The sequence below is a fragment of the Lithobates pipiens genome, unplaced genomic scaffold, assembly GCF_037356315.1.
Source record: "Lithobates pipiens isolate NorthernLeopardFrog02 unplaced genomic scaffold, aLitPip1_a1.2 Scaffold_8, whole genome shotgun sequence".
In the NCBI taxonomy this organism is placed as follows: Eukaryota; Metazoa; Chordata; class Amphibia; order Anura; family Ranidae; genus Lithobates; species Lithobates pipiens.
This window is the reverse complement of record NW_027507903.1, coordinates 521,315,607-521,328,674: the sequence shown is the minus strand read 5'-3', so window position 1 is coordinate 521,328,674 and position 13,068 is coordinate 521,315,607. Positions and strand designations below refer to the sequence as shown.

General features: G+C 40.8%; 1 protein-coding gene across 1 annotated transcript in view; it reads left to right on the top strand.

Annotated features, from left to right (window-relative positions):
• ANTXR1 (ANTXR cell adhesion molecule 1) overlaps window positions 1–13,068 on the top strand; it is a 297,188-nt gene that overhangs the window by 71,382 nt on the left and 212,738 nt on the right. The window contains exon 2 of the mRNA XM_077469472.1: window positions 9,172–9,243. Within this exon, the coding sequence (XP_077325598.1) occupies window positions 9,172–9,243 (72 nt within the window). The remainder of the gene's footprint in view (window positions 1–9,171; window positions 9,244–13,068) is intronic.

The following is a 13,068-nucleotide window of genomic DNA, read 5'->3' as shown; positions in this document are numbered from 1 at the left end:
TTTTTGGCTATATAGTTTCTTTTCAATGTTTATCCATGGACTATTGTATTCACGGTTTAAAAACCTCTATTTGATGGAACACGGACTTTAGTTTGAGTATAAATTTCACATCACTTTTCACTGTTTTCATTTAACCTTGTGGTCAATTCACATTATTTATTAGGTTGTACTTATGAATTTGTAATATTTTTGAGCGCTGCACAAATTTTTTATATTTCACATATTTCTTAGTATACATTTGTCTCAGCCCTTGTACACACGGTCGGACATTCCGACAACAAAATCCGTCGTATTTTTTTCCGACAGATTTTGTCCGAAAGAGGTGTTGGAAAAGTTGTCGGAAAATCCAATCGTTCAGAATGGGACTACGTTGCGGCTAGTAGCCAATATCTTTGGTCTCGTAATTTGATCTGAGCATGTGTGGCACTTTGTCTGATCAGAATTCTCTATAAACGATCGGACAAAGTCTGATCGGATCATTTTGTCGGAAAATTTTATATCCAGCTCTCAAACTTTATTGGTCGGACATTCCGATGGAAAAAGTCTGATGTAGCGCACACACGGTCGGATTATCCGACAACATGGTCCGATCGGACCTTTTCCGTCGAAATGTCCAACCGTTTGTAAAAGGGCTTAGTGTTCTGCTGGCTGCTATTAGACATACATTTATATGTAAGCGCGATATACACCAATTTTTATACAGATACATGTGAGTGCAGTGTGATTGTTTTATATGGTTTAATAAAGTTGTTTGCTTTGCACAATGAACCTTTTCTCTGATACTGTTTTTTGAGTGGTGGTGTGTGACATTGGAAGGAATTGCATCCTAGTACATGTGAATGGTCAAGTTGGTGACAAGATACACAATGGGGGTTATTTACGAAAGGAAAATCCACTTTGCAATACAAGTGCAAGCTACAATTGCAAAGTGCACTTGAAATTGCACTGAAACTGCACTTTGAAGTGCAGTCGCTGTAGATCCGATGGGGACATGCAAGAAAAGTAAAAAACAGCGTTTTAGCTTGCACATGATTGGTTGATAAAATCAGCAGAGCTTCCACTCATTTCAGATCTACCCCTTAGATTTAGATTTCTGCACTTCCAAGTGGTGATCTTTTGACACATTTTTGAGACCATTGACAATTTTACAGCGATCAGTGCTATAGAAATGCAGTGATTACTGTATAAATGTCGCTGGTAAGGAAGGGGTTAACACAAGGGGTGATCAAGGGGTTAACTGTGTTCCCTATTTCTAACTGTAGGAGGGATGGGACTGACTAGGGGAGGAGAGAGATCGGTGTTCATACTTAGTATAAACACACGATCTGTCTACTCTCCCCTGAGAGAAACGGGATTTGTATGTTTACACACACAGATCCCGGTTCTCGCTCTGTCACAAGCGATCATGGTTGCCCGGCGGTCTTTGAGCCCACCGGGCACTTGCATCGGCTCCGGGCACACGCTGCTGCGCGTACGTGCCTCCTACAGCGTCTTAAAGGCCCGACTTATAGTTACGGCGGCTCGCTCAGGGGAGTCAACCTACCGCAGTATAACTGCAACAGCCAGTCGGGAACCAGTTAAGCAACGGTCACTTGAATGGGACTTGATACATTGAACATTAGTTGTATTTTTTTGGTGCTGTTCATGTATTTATATTTTTGTACTTTTATATGTGGTAAACTGTTTGGTAATGTTAATTCACATTTTGGCAGCACAGTCTAGATACATATTTAAAGTATATTTGACTATTACATAAGCAGGTTCTGCCATGTCTTCTTCATCCTCTTACCTCACTGCAAATCTATCAGACAATGGAGTTGATGTACTAAAACTGGAGAGTGCAGAGTATGGTTCAGCTCTGCATAGAAGCCAATCAGCTTTCAGGGTTTTTTGTAAAAACTTAATTGAACAAGCTGAAGTTAAAAGCTGATTGGCTACCATGCTTAGCTGCACCAGTTTTAGTAAATCAACCCCAATATCTATCTAAGTGTAATTATAAGCTTGCTCGACAGTCCAAGACATAGTATTATTTTATCTAGGCTTTGGAGAGAGCTTGTGATCAGCATTTTTATGTCAAGAAAGAGATACTTTTCTACTCATAATACCTTGTTTTGGTCATTTTGATACTATGCTTGTGTTTGCAAAAAATAAGTAATAAAGAAAAAGCTATACAATATTTATCTACATTAAATGAGTAGGCACCAAGGCCTATGAAAGAAAATATCCAGGTGTTCAGCTTCAGGTGAGATGGTAAAATATTTTCATACCTAATCTATGTGGGACTGACCAGTTGTGTACAGTCAGAGTATGAAAAGACTTGGCTGACAGTATTACTAGGCCAGATTTATAAACTCCGCAGAGAGGCATTTCAGGCGGAACATAAATTTGTTGTATAAGCAGAAAAGTCTTGTCCCGCGGAGGGTTTAAATTCTGTTACTGGAAAGATGAGAAATAAAGTGTCTATGAAGGAAAGACTCTGGAGAATTTCTGGGAAATATGAGCTGTCCGGATAATTTCTTTACTGTATGACCGCACACAGGAAGAGCCAAGTAGACTGCCTACCTATCATGCCAAGTGGTACAAGGTCATTAGGAGACAAACTATATACAACTGCTTCACAAACAAAAAGTCAGGCTTTCTTGTGCTATACATCTTCATTCAAAATGTTTTGGCCTAGCAATTGTTTTAGGTGGCCTACGCAAATTAAAAATGATTTAAAAATAGAAACTTGGAAACATAGAAAAGTCACGGCAGAAAAAGACAGAGTAGTCCATCGAGTCTGCCCATTTATTTTTTTGTTTTTGTTAACCTTTTTTATAGACCTTTTTTAGAAGTATAGACTTATGTTTGTCCCAAGCATGTTTGAAGCCATTTACTGTTGACTGTCTCACTACCTCTGCTGGTAGATTATTCCAAGCATCAACTACCCTTTCAGTAAAATAATACTTTCATAAGTCCCATACACACTATCAGATTTTCTGCTGATTTTTGTCTTCAGATTTACCAAAACCATGCAGTGCAAGGGCCTGCCTGATTGCATACACATTGAAACTCCTAAGGTTTGACCTCATATTATATGGTTTTGGTAAATCTGAAGGTAAAAATCAGCAGAAAATCTGATAGTGTGTTTTAGATTCGTTTTGAACTTCCCTCCAGTTAGTTTGAGGTCATGTCCCCATTTTCTTGATTTTGGTTTCATATTGAAAAAACTGCCCTCCTGAACCTTATCCACCCCCTTGATGTATTAAAAGTTTCAATCAAATCTTCCCTTTCCCTTCTTTCCTCCAGACTGTACATATTAAGTTCCTGAAGTCGCTCTGGATATGTTTTATCCCCCAAACCTTTTACTATTTTGTTACCCATTTCTGGACTCGTTCTATCTTATCAATATCTTTGTGTAAGTGAGGTCTCCAGAACTGGACATAGTATTCTAAATGAGGTCTCACTAAAGATCTATATAGGATAATCAGAACCTCCTTCCTTCTGCTTCATTGCTAGCTTCCCTTAAAAGGAATGGCGGCGACACCCCCCCCCCCCCCCCGAAAAAACAAAACTCTCTAGCAATACACACCAAACTGAGTATGTGCAGAGTACCCCTAAGGCTCTGTACTATCAGGACATGGATTGGAATCTGTGGAAGAAGGAGAGGATCAGAGAAGACAGGATCAAACAGCCTTTTTACACAATGCGTAGGATAAACCCTGTATGTTCCACAGTGAGTATAACAAACATGCTTTACTTTATATACAGACTGATTTTACTGTTGTGGGTTTAGTAACACTTCAAAGTGGATGTAAACCGATTCATAAAAGCTGAACTGGGCTCATATATAAGTAGTGTTTTTTCTTATCTCTCTTCAAAGCTCTGAGTCCCATGGCTTTGTCCTGCTCCGTAGCTCTGTTATCAGCCTAATAACTTCTGACAATTTCTCAGACACAGGAGATAAAACTAGCCTGAAATCTGTGTTGTGGGAGGTTGCTATAAATAGTTTAACAGAAAGCTTGACTTTTCAGAGCAGAGCTCTGCACCTTTCTTTCTTGCTTTGCAATGTGGATGGAGGGTGTGTGTCTTTTCTCCAATCAGCAGGCTTGGCTGTATGCCAATAATCCACTTCCAGTGCTAAACAGGAAGAGAAAAATCTGTAACTCAATATGCACATTCTAAAGGATATATACAGCTGAAGACAGTAGATATACGTGTAAAACTTATTTAGGGAGATTTGTTTCATCCCTGTGTATCATCTGAGGCTGTTCACTTTACTGTGTATATGTAAGGGTTTACATCCATTTTAAGCATATAATACCAGTCAACAGTTGTTACAGCACCCTGAAACTGCAAGGTCAAATCCGGTACGGTGTGCAGTGAGAATATGGTTCTTATTACAGGGCAATGCCTTTTTATGGACACCTAACCATCATACTCAAACGGGCATGCTCACTTCTCATCCAAACTCGGCCCTCTGTCTCATAACTTCAATCATTCCTTCGTTAAACCAATGTCATTCATCAGTCATCCTTTTCACATGTCCTAGAAACCTCATTTGCTTGTAACTCATTCTTTACATCTGTCAACCAAAACCCAGGAAGACTGGCAAGTGACAGGGGTATAATGGACAAGCGAGAAGGAAGACTGACATATGACAGAAATTTGAGAGAGGAGCGAGAAAAATGACTTACAAGCAGTGCTGGGACAAGGCTATCCAGTGCCCAGGGCAAAGATGCTAAACTGTGCCCACACTTTTCTGAGGATTAGAGTCAGGGCGGCCACATCCCTGAGGCAGCTGCCCCATCTGCCCATCCCTTGACTGGACCTGCGTAAGTGACAGGTTTGGAGGAGAAATATGGAGGAAAAATTACAAATGGCAGTGGTTTGAACGAAGAGCAAAGAAGAAGACAGACCAAGTGGTGTCTGTTTTTTTGGGGGGGCCTACCCCATCTAGGAAGCGGGCGGGCAGTGTGTCCAGTGAGCGCTAGCTTTCTTCCTTCTGCCTCCTGTGGATTATGGCGGGTTCCGCTGTGCTTCTCCCTCCTCCTAGGCGTCCAATAGGATCGCCTATCCTTTCAGCCAATCGGGAAACGGGTTTCAAACTCGCGCTTCTGAATTGGGGGTCTAATACACATGGGTGGGCTCCAAGCGCAATGCTCTGCATCTGGAGCCCACCCTATTTTGAAGCTTGTTAGAGCCTCTGGCTGTAATCGGGTGCTTCAAAAAAAAACTGCCGTGATGAAAAAGGGAGGCGGCGCCCATGTGCCCTTAATGGATGGGCCGCCCCTGAGACAGAAAAGTGAGAGAAGTTTGGAAGTTAAGAATTGAGCAAGACTGACAAGTGACAGAGATTTAGAGAAAATTGACAAATGACAAAGGTTTAGATGAGGAGCATGAAGGAAGACTGAAAAGTGGCAGAGGTTTGGAGGAGGACCAGTGAAGAATGCTTACAAGTGGCAGAGGTTTAGAGGAGGAATGTGGAAAACTGACAAATGACAGAGACTTGGATGAGGAGCAAAGAGTAAGACCGACAAGTGACAGAGGTTTAAAGAGGGAGATTTGAAAAGGACTGACAAAGATTTGAATGTGATTCAAGGACAAAACCTGACTAGTAACAGAGGATTGAAGAAGTAGCGAGCCCAGTTATATTTTCTAATGGATTGAGAGACATTTGAGAGGAGAGGCTTCAAATGAAAGTTTTGAACTGGGGACTGTATTTCTGTTTGTTACATTATTTGAAGTTTCTTCTTATTTTCTTGAGTGCCAGTTGTTACGTTATACTCTATCACAGTGATCATCAATCCTGTCCTCAGGGCCCACTAACAGGCCAAGTTTTATGTATTACCTTGGGGAGATGCAGACTAGAATACTGAAATCACTGAGCAGCAAATGATATCACCTGTGATGTATTTCAGTTATCTTGCAAACCTGGCCTGTTAGTGGGCCCTGAGGACAGGGTTGATGACCACTGCTCTATCACACATACCTCCCAACATTCTGAGATGGGAATGAGGGACACCTATCAGAAAAAGTAAGCAGGTATAGTACACACCTATCACCACGCCCCCTTAAAGGAGAACTGTACAAAAAAATAAGATTGGTTAAACCCCCAAAAGTGCTTATTTTACCACTACTATTCCTTTATATTGGCTTTTGGAATTTACATATGCAGCAATTTAGAAATCAGATAAAAGATTTAACACTGGGAAACACATTTTGATAGATACAAAGTGCATTTTGTATACATCTATATAGATCAGACCAAAATGAGGGACAAATAAGGAGGAATGAGGGGCAGAGGGACATTGCTCCAAATCAGGGACAGCCCCTCAAAATCAGGAACAGTTGGGAGGTATGTATCACACAGTCACCAACGTGGTGGCATGGCACTCTAAAATAGGGTTAAAATGTAGAAATGTATTTACATGGTCTGGACAAGATTTAAAAAGTTTCCTCTTCTAGTTCCTTAGCCATTCTAAAGGCATTAAAGTGGCTTTAGAAAGTAACAAGGGGTCTTTAGCAGGAACACAGCGTATCAGCACAATATCAGCATATCACTTCGCTGTTGGAGCAGCTTCCTTGCAGGAATTCACTGTCTCTCATTTTCCCCCCAATGCTTTGGCAGAAAAGTATGGTGGTTGTGCTCAGTCAGCAGCCTGAAGCTAACAATATTTATGGCAACTTATTAAATCCACATGATGTATTTCAGCTATAAACTTGTCCGGTGAGCTGGAATAGATAGCATATTGTAGGGAATACTGAGGACTGAGATTTATTGTTCTTCCGATGTAAAAAAAATAGCTTTCAAGGTGTAGTGACATGGGACATACCCACAGCTCAAAATTAGACAATGCTTATAAAAATTGACGTTGTTTCATTTCACTTCTTACCAGTAAATGATATTGTTTGCTAAAATTGAACTAGTAAAAAGCATCTTGTAGCACTTCATATACATCAGAATCTATAATTGCATAGCTTCATTTATCGAATGTAATACAATGTATACAACTTGTTAATAAATCTTTTTTCTGCTGACTATTTGGTTATATTTATTAAGTGAAAAATGACTGATTCGTCATTCATTTGCTTCTGATTTGGAAGATTTGGATTTCATCCAAAACTCTCATTTATGTTTGCTGGCCGGCATCCCTGCATCCAGCACAACAAATCTTTCCAAGTCTAAAGAAAAGTGGGAACAAGTAAAGTAAACTTAGCCTATGGGGACTGCTATTGCTGCCTTCTCCCCACCCTATCTTTTGCCCATTCGCTCATTCACACTTGCCCACACACTAAACCAAAGCGCACAGCTCCTTTTGGTTCTTTTTTTATTTTTTTTATTTCCTATGAAGTAAAACTTCGTTCATGTCAAAACACAGTATGGCGGTGCACTGCGCTTGCAAGGCCATCCAGAGAGGCGAGTCAATGAAGTTTATGTAGAAGGTTCAAGATGACAGCCTAGCAACTGGTATTTTCAGAAGAGCTCAGCAATTGCAGCCTCCATTTTTCTCATGACAGTTTAGTTACGCAAAAATAATTGCATTTGGAAAGAAGATGTCTAAAATGTACATACATGTCATTCGTATAGCTATCAAACACCAAAAGAAAGTTAACTTTTTAGAAGTGCTAAACTGCTATGCCTCATCCCTGCATAGCCTCCCACCAATTCCCTTTGGTCATGTGCTAGTCATGACCCCATCCTCTACTTGTATTACATCGGTACGTGCTTTTCTTGGCCGCTATTGTCAAAATAAGACAAACATAACCTGATACCTATTTTATTTTCTTCCTTGCTAATCTATTGCACAGCTGTATGCCAATAGGAAGCCATTTTTAACGCTTGCACTGCTTAGGCAGTTTGATAGAAAGTTGCCTTCAGAACATCAACTGCTGAAAATATTGTTTTATTGACCCCAGAATTATCAATGGGTTTTCTTTAGTAATCTTCCCAATCTCTGGTTTGTAGTGTAATGTAACAAAAACTGAAATCAAAGTGTCACACCAATACTAAGCAGTCCGGATATGACTTTATTCCAATGAAAGTCAGCGGGACAATCTAAAAAGTTGCCAACGTGTTTTGGTTGTCCAAGGGTGCACCCCTCATCAGGGCTTGATTGACAACAATGTGAATATACTAGAAGTGAACTGGACCTTCAGCCCTGGTACACATAGCAGAGATTTGGAATGCGATTTGACATGTCAAATCGCATGCTAGATCGGCGGGCTATTGCTGGAAATGGCACCCTCATGGCATTTGTGGCACCGCACCAATTCCAAAAAGCAGTTTCCATATTACCTTTGGCAACTTGGGGGTGCGATTTCAATAGACTTCTGTGCAGAAACCCGTCACATATGTCTCTGAAATCGCCCCCAAGGTCTGGACTGACTTGCGGGAGTGAAATTGTGCAAGTTCAGCTGAACTTGCAAAATTTCATTTTCGCTGTGTGTGTGAACCGGGGCTTAAAGTGGAAGTAAAGCCAAACAAAAAAAATTAAATACGCTGCAAGGCAAAGGCATAATGAGCTAGTATGCATAGTATACTAGCTCATTATGAATAACTTACCTGAGATAGAAGATCCCGAAGAGACCCTCATTCTCCTCCTCTGACGCCGCCATCTACACCGGAGTGACTTCTGGGTATCGTGGTTCTGGCGCTGTGACTAGCCAGAGCCATGATGACGTCACTCCCGCTCATGCGCACGGGAGCCACCAATAACGGCATGATCGCCATTAGCAGAGGCACGCTCAGTGTAGACCACTGTGTCTGTCTTTTGAAAATATCTCCTAAACTGTGTAGGTTTAGGAGGTATTTCTTGCACTTACAGGTAAGCCTTAATCTAAGCTTATCTGTAGGTAAAAGTGGTCTGTAAGGGTTTACAACCACTTTAATGTGATTTTTCCAGTGTGATTGCAAGCACAGGCCTTGTCAGCAGCTGGTTTGGCAGTCAAATATTATTAGTTTTTTTGGACAAATCTTGTACCCCTCCACCAGTCCCTTCTACATTCTATAAAGCATTCTATAAAGGGATATACAAAGAATGCATGCTGGAGGGAAAAGAGGAATTTAAGCTCCTCAATAAAGTACATTGCTTGCATCTTAACTTCTTTATTACTTGCCTAAGAAAATTAAATGTGATGTTAGTTTATATTAGCTGCTAAAATAACAATGAGCAATGTTCTTTCCCATAGGTCTGGAAGTGTCCTCCACCACTGGAGTGAGATCTATTACTTTGTAGAACAACTGACAGAAAGGTTTATCAGGTATGTTTTGTCTCTTTTGTCTTACAGTTGTCTCTGTGCTCTGCTCTCCTTCTGTTTTCTGTTTCTATTATTGTTAATAATTGCTAATAATAATGTTAATAATTGATATACAGTATCTCCTTGATCTCCCATGTACACAGTAATTCAAATGTTACATATACATGAAAAATTTTCAGGGATGATTGCATATGGTTGTGTAGTAAAAGCACATATAGCAACACAAAATAAAATAAGGTTACATTCATATCCATCTATCTATCTACAGTCTATCTATCTATCTATCTATCTATCTATCTATCTATCTATCTATCTATCTATCTATCTATCTATCTATCTATCTATCTATCTATCTATCTATCTGTCTATCTATCTATCTATCTACAGTATCTCACAAAAGTGAGTAGACCCCTCACATTTTTGTCAATATTTTATTATATCTTTCATCTGACAACACTGAAGAAATGACACTTTGCTACAATGTAACATAGCGGGTGTACAGCTTGTATAACAGTGTAAATTTTCTGTCCCCTCAACACATTAATGTCTAAACCACTGGCAACAAAAGTGAGTACACCCCTAAGTGAAAATTACCAAATTGTGCCCAGAGTGTCAATATTATGTGTGGCCACCATTATTTTCCAGCACTGTCACAACCCTCTTGGGCATTGAGTTCACCAGAGCTTCACAGTTTTCCACTGGAGTCCACTTCCACTCCTCCATGACAACATCATGGAGCTGGTGGATGTTAGAGACCTTGTGCTCCTCCACCTTCGATTTGAGTATGCTCCACAGATGTTCAATAAGGTTTGGGTCTGGAGACATGCTTGGCCAGTCCATCACCTTTACCCTCAGCTTCTTTAGCAAGGCAATGGTCATCTCGGAGGTATGTTTGGGGTCATTATCATGTTGGAATACTGCCCTGTGGCCCATTCTCTGAAGGGAGGGGATCATGCTCTGCTTCAGTATGTCACAGTACATGTTGGCAATCATGGTTCCCTCAATGAACTGTAGCTCCCCAGTGCCAGCAGTACTTATGCAGCCCCAGACCATGACACTCCCAACCACCATGCTTGTAGGCAAGACACACTTGTCTTTGTACTCCTCACCTGGTTTCCGCCACACACTTGACACAATCTGAACCAAATAAATTTATCTTGGTCTCATCAGGCCACAGGACATTATTCCAGTAATCTACGTTCTTAGTCTGCTTGTCTTCAGCAAACTGTTTTCAGGCTTTCTTGTACATCATCTTTAGGAGAGGCTTCATTGTGAGATGGCAGCCATGCAGACCAATTTGATGCAGTGTGTGGTGTATGGTCTCAGCACTGACAGGCTGACCCCCCCCCCACCCCTTCAACCTCTACAGCAATGCAGGCAGCACTCATACGTCTATTTCTGAAAGACAACCTCTGGATATGATGCTGAGCATGTGCACTCAATTATTTTGGTCAACCATGGCGAGGCCTGTTCCGAGTGGAACCTGTCCTGTTAAATCACTGTATGGTCTTGGCTACTGTGCTGCAGCTCATTTTCAGGGTCTTGGCAATCTTCTTATAGCCTAGGCTATCTTTATGTAGAGCAACAATTCTTTTTTTTAGATCCTCAGAGAGTTCTTTGCCATGAAGTGCCATGTTGAACTTCCAGTGACCAGTATGAAAGAGTATGAGCGATAACATCAAATTTAACAGACCACCCCATTCACACCTGAGACGTTGTAACACTAACGAGTCACAGGACACCGGGGAGGGAAAAAATTGCTAATTGGGCCTAATTGGACATTTTCACATAAGCATGTACTCACTTTTGTTGCCAGCAGTTTAGACATTAATGTCTGTGTGTTGAGTTATTTTGAGGGGACAGCAAATTTACACTGTTATACAAGCTGTACACTCACTACTTTACATTGTAGCAAAGTGTAATTTCTTCAGTGTTGTCACATGAAAAGATATAATAAAATATTTACAAAAATGTGAGGGGTGTACTTTTGTGAGATACTCTCTCTATCGATATATCTATCTATTTATCTATCTGTAGCGCTTGCCCTCGTTGGAGCCACTGGTGATGATGGGTTCCCTGTTCTGTCACAACTCAGTAAATGGCTCGTTCCCCACAGGCACATGTGGTTGCTTGAGCCTCACTCACACCTGTGTGACTTGAGTGTTAAAAGGATACCACTTGAAGACAATGCATAGAAGTTAGGCCACAGACCACTAAATGGTAGATTAAGTAACTGTATTATAATAAAGCCGGTAAATAGTGTGTAAACTGACATAAAAAAAAATTAGTCAAAGATGCAAAATTAGGTCAATTAAAGTGGTTGTAAACCCTTACAACACACTTTGACCTACAGGTAAGCCTAGATTAAGGCTTACCTGTAGGTCCAAGAAATATCTCCTAAACCTACACGGTTTAGGAGATATTTGCCGAAAGACAGGCACCACTGTCTACAGCGCATGTGCCGTAGACAGCGGCGAGCAGGCGCACTGAGCGCACCACCGTCAACGGCGATATGCCGCGCGTGGCGGCTCCGGTGCACATGCGCAGGAGTGACGGCTTCGCCGAATGACAGCGGCGGAGCAGCGAGACCCACTAAAAAGATGGATGCGCCGGACTACAGGGGACAGCGGTGACTTCGCTGGCTCCTGTGTCAGGTAAGTGACACATAATGGACTACTATGCGATGCATAGTAGTCCATTATGCTTTACCTTTGCAGGGAATGAAAGAGGAAGTAAACTCATCAGGGTTTACTTCCTCTTTAAATGCTGGCCTATGACAGTAAGAAACAACTGAACCATAGAAATGTTAAATCAAATTTGAACTGAGGTAACTAGCAGTGAGCGTGGTTAAACCCAGTTAACGCAGTAAGAATGTTCTTGATTGCACTCTAAACTGATACCCCAGCTGTGGGTATCTGTAAATGATCTTAATTGGGGTTCCTCTAGAAGGCAATCGCAAAGTGCCTGGTGCCTAAAAAAAAGTTAATGTCAGCCGACTTACGTTGGGGTCCTTCTTTAGGTGTTGCATGTAAGTGGTCCCTTTAAGAGTGTTGGCAAAGAATGGTGGGTGGGCTGGCAAATAGGAACAGTCTCCAATGTGTTAGCAGTGTGTAGCGAGTGTTTAAAGCAAGTGATTCAGCTCACCCCTCCTGGCAGGTGACAAGTCTGGTCCCAAAAGGTTTGGCGTTCAACAGGCCCTACCCATCACGTCCCGTTGTTCCAGTCTAATCAGATCCTTACACAGGGTGCAACCGCTCAACTTTGATCCCAAAAACACAGCATCTCTCTCTTTCTCTTAAACTCTCTGTGGGCAGCTTTGGCAGACTTATATAAAGTATAATTTATACTTAAAAAGGAGACACAGTGAGTGAATTATCTAACCAATTGAACACTTATAATGCACTAATAAATAGTGTTGCTTGGACTTTTTAGCACTGGACAATTATTATGTTAATTTGGAATAACTGGATAATATTGGAATATCTAAGATTATTAGTCTTTTAATAAGAAAGTTATTTTTAATCACTTTTTTGATATTCATATAGTATTTTATTAATTGTATACATTGGTATATCACAGCAGCACAATACTTTTCATTTATATTTTCTATTTTATATGAGGAACACAGATTCAGTGATTACAGCAGCTGTCAGGTCAACACATACTAAAGAGCTTGTAAACCCTCATGAAAAAAAGACCTACAACACAAAAACAAAAGGAGCTAGAATGCTTTGCATACTAGCTCATTATGAAATACATACCATAGAACAGGGGTGTCAAACTCAATTTAATCGTGAACCGCATCAGCATTATGATTGTCCTCAAAAG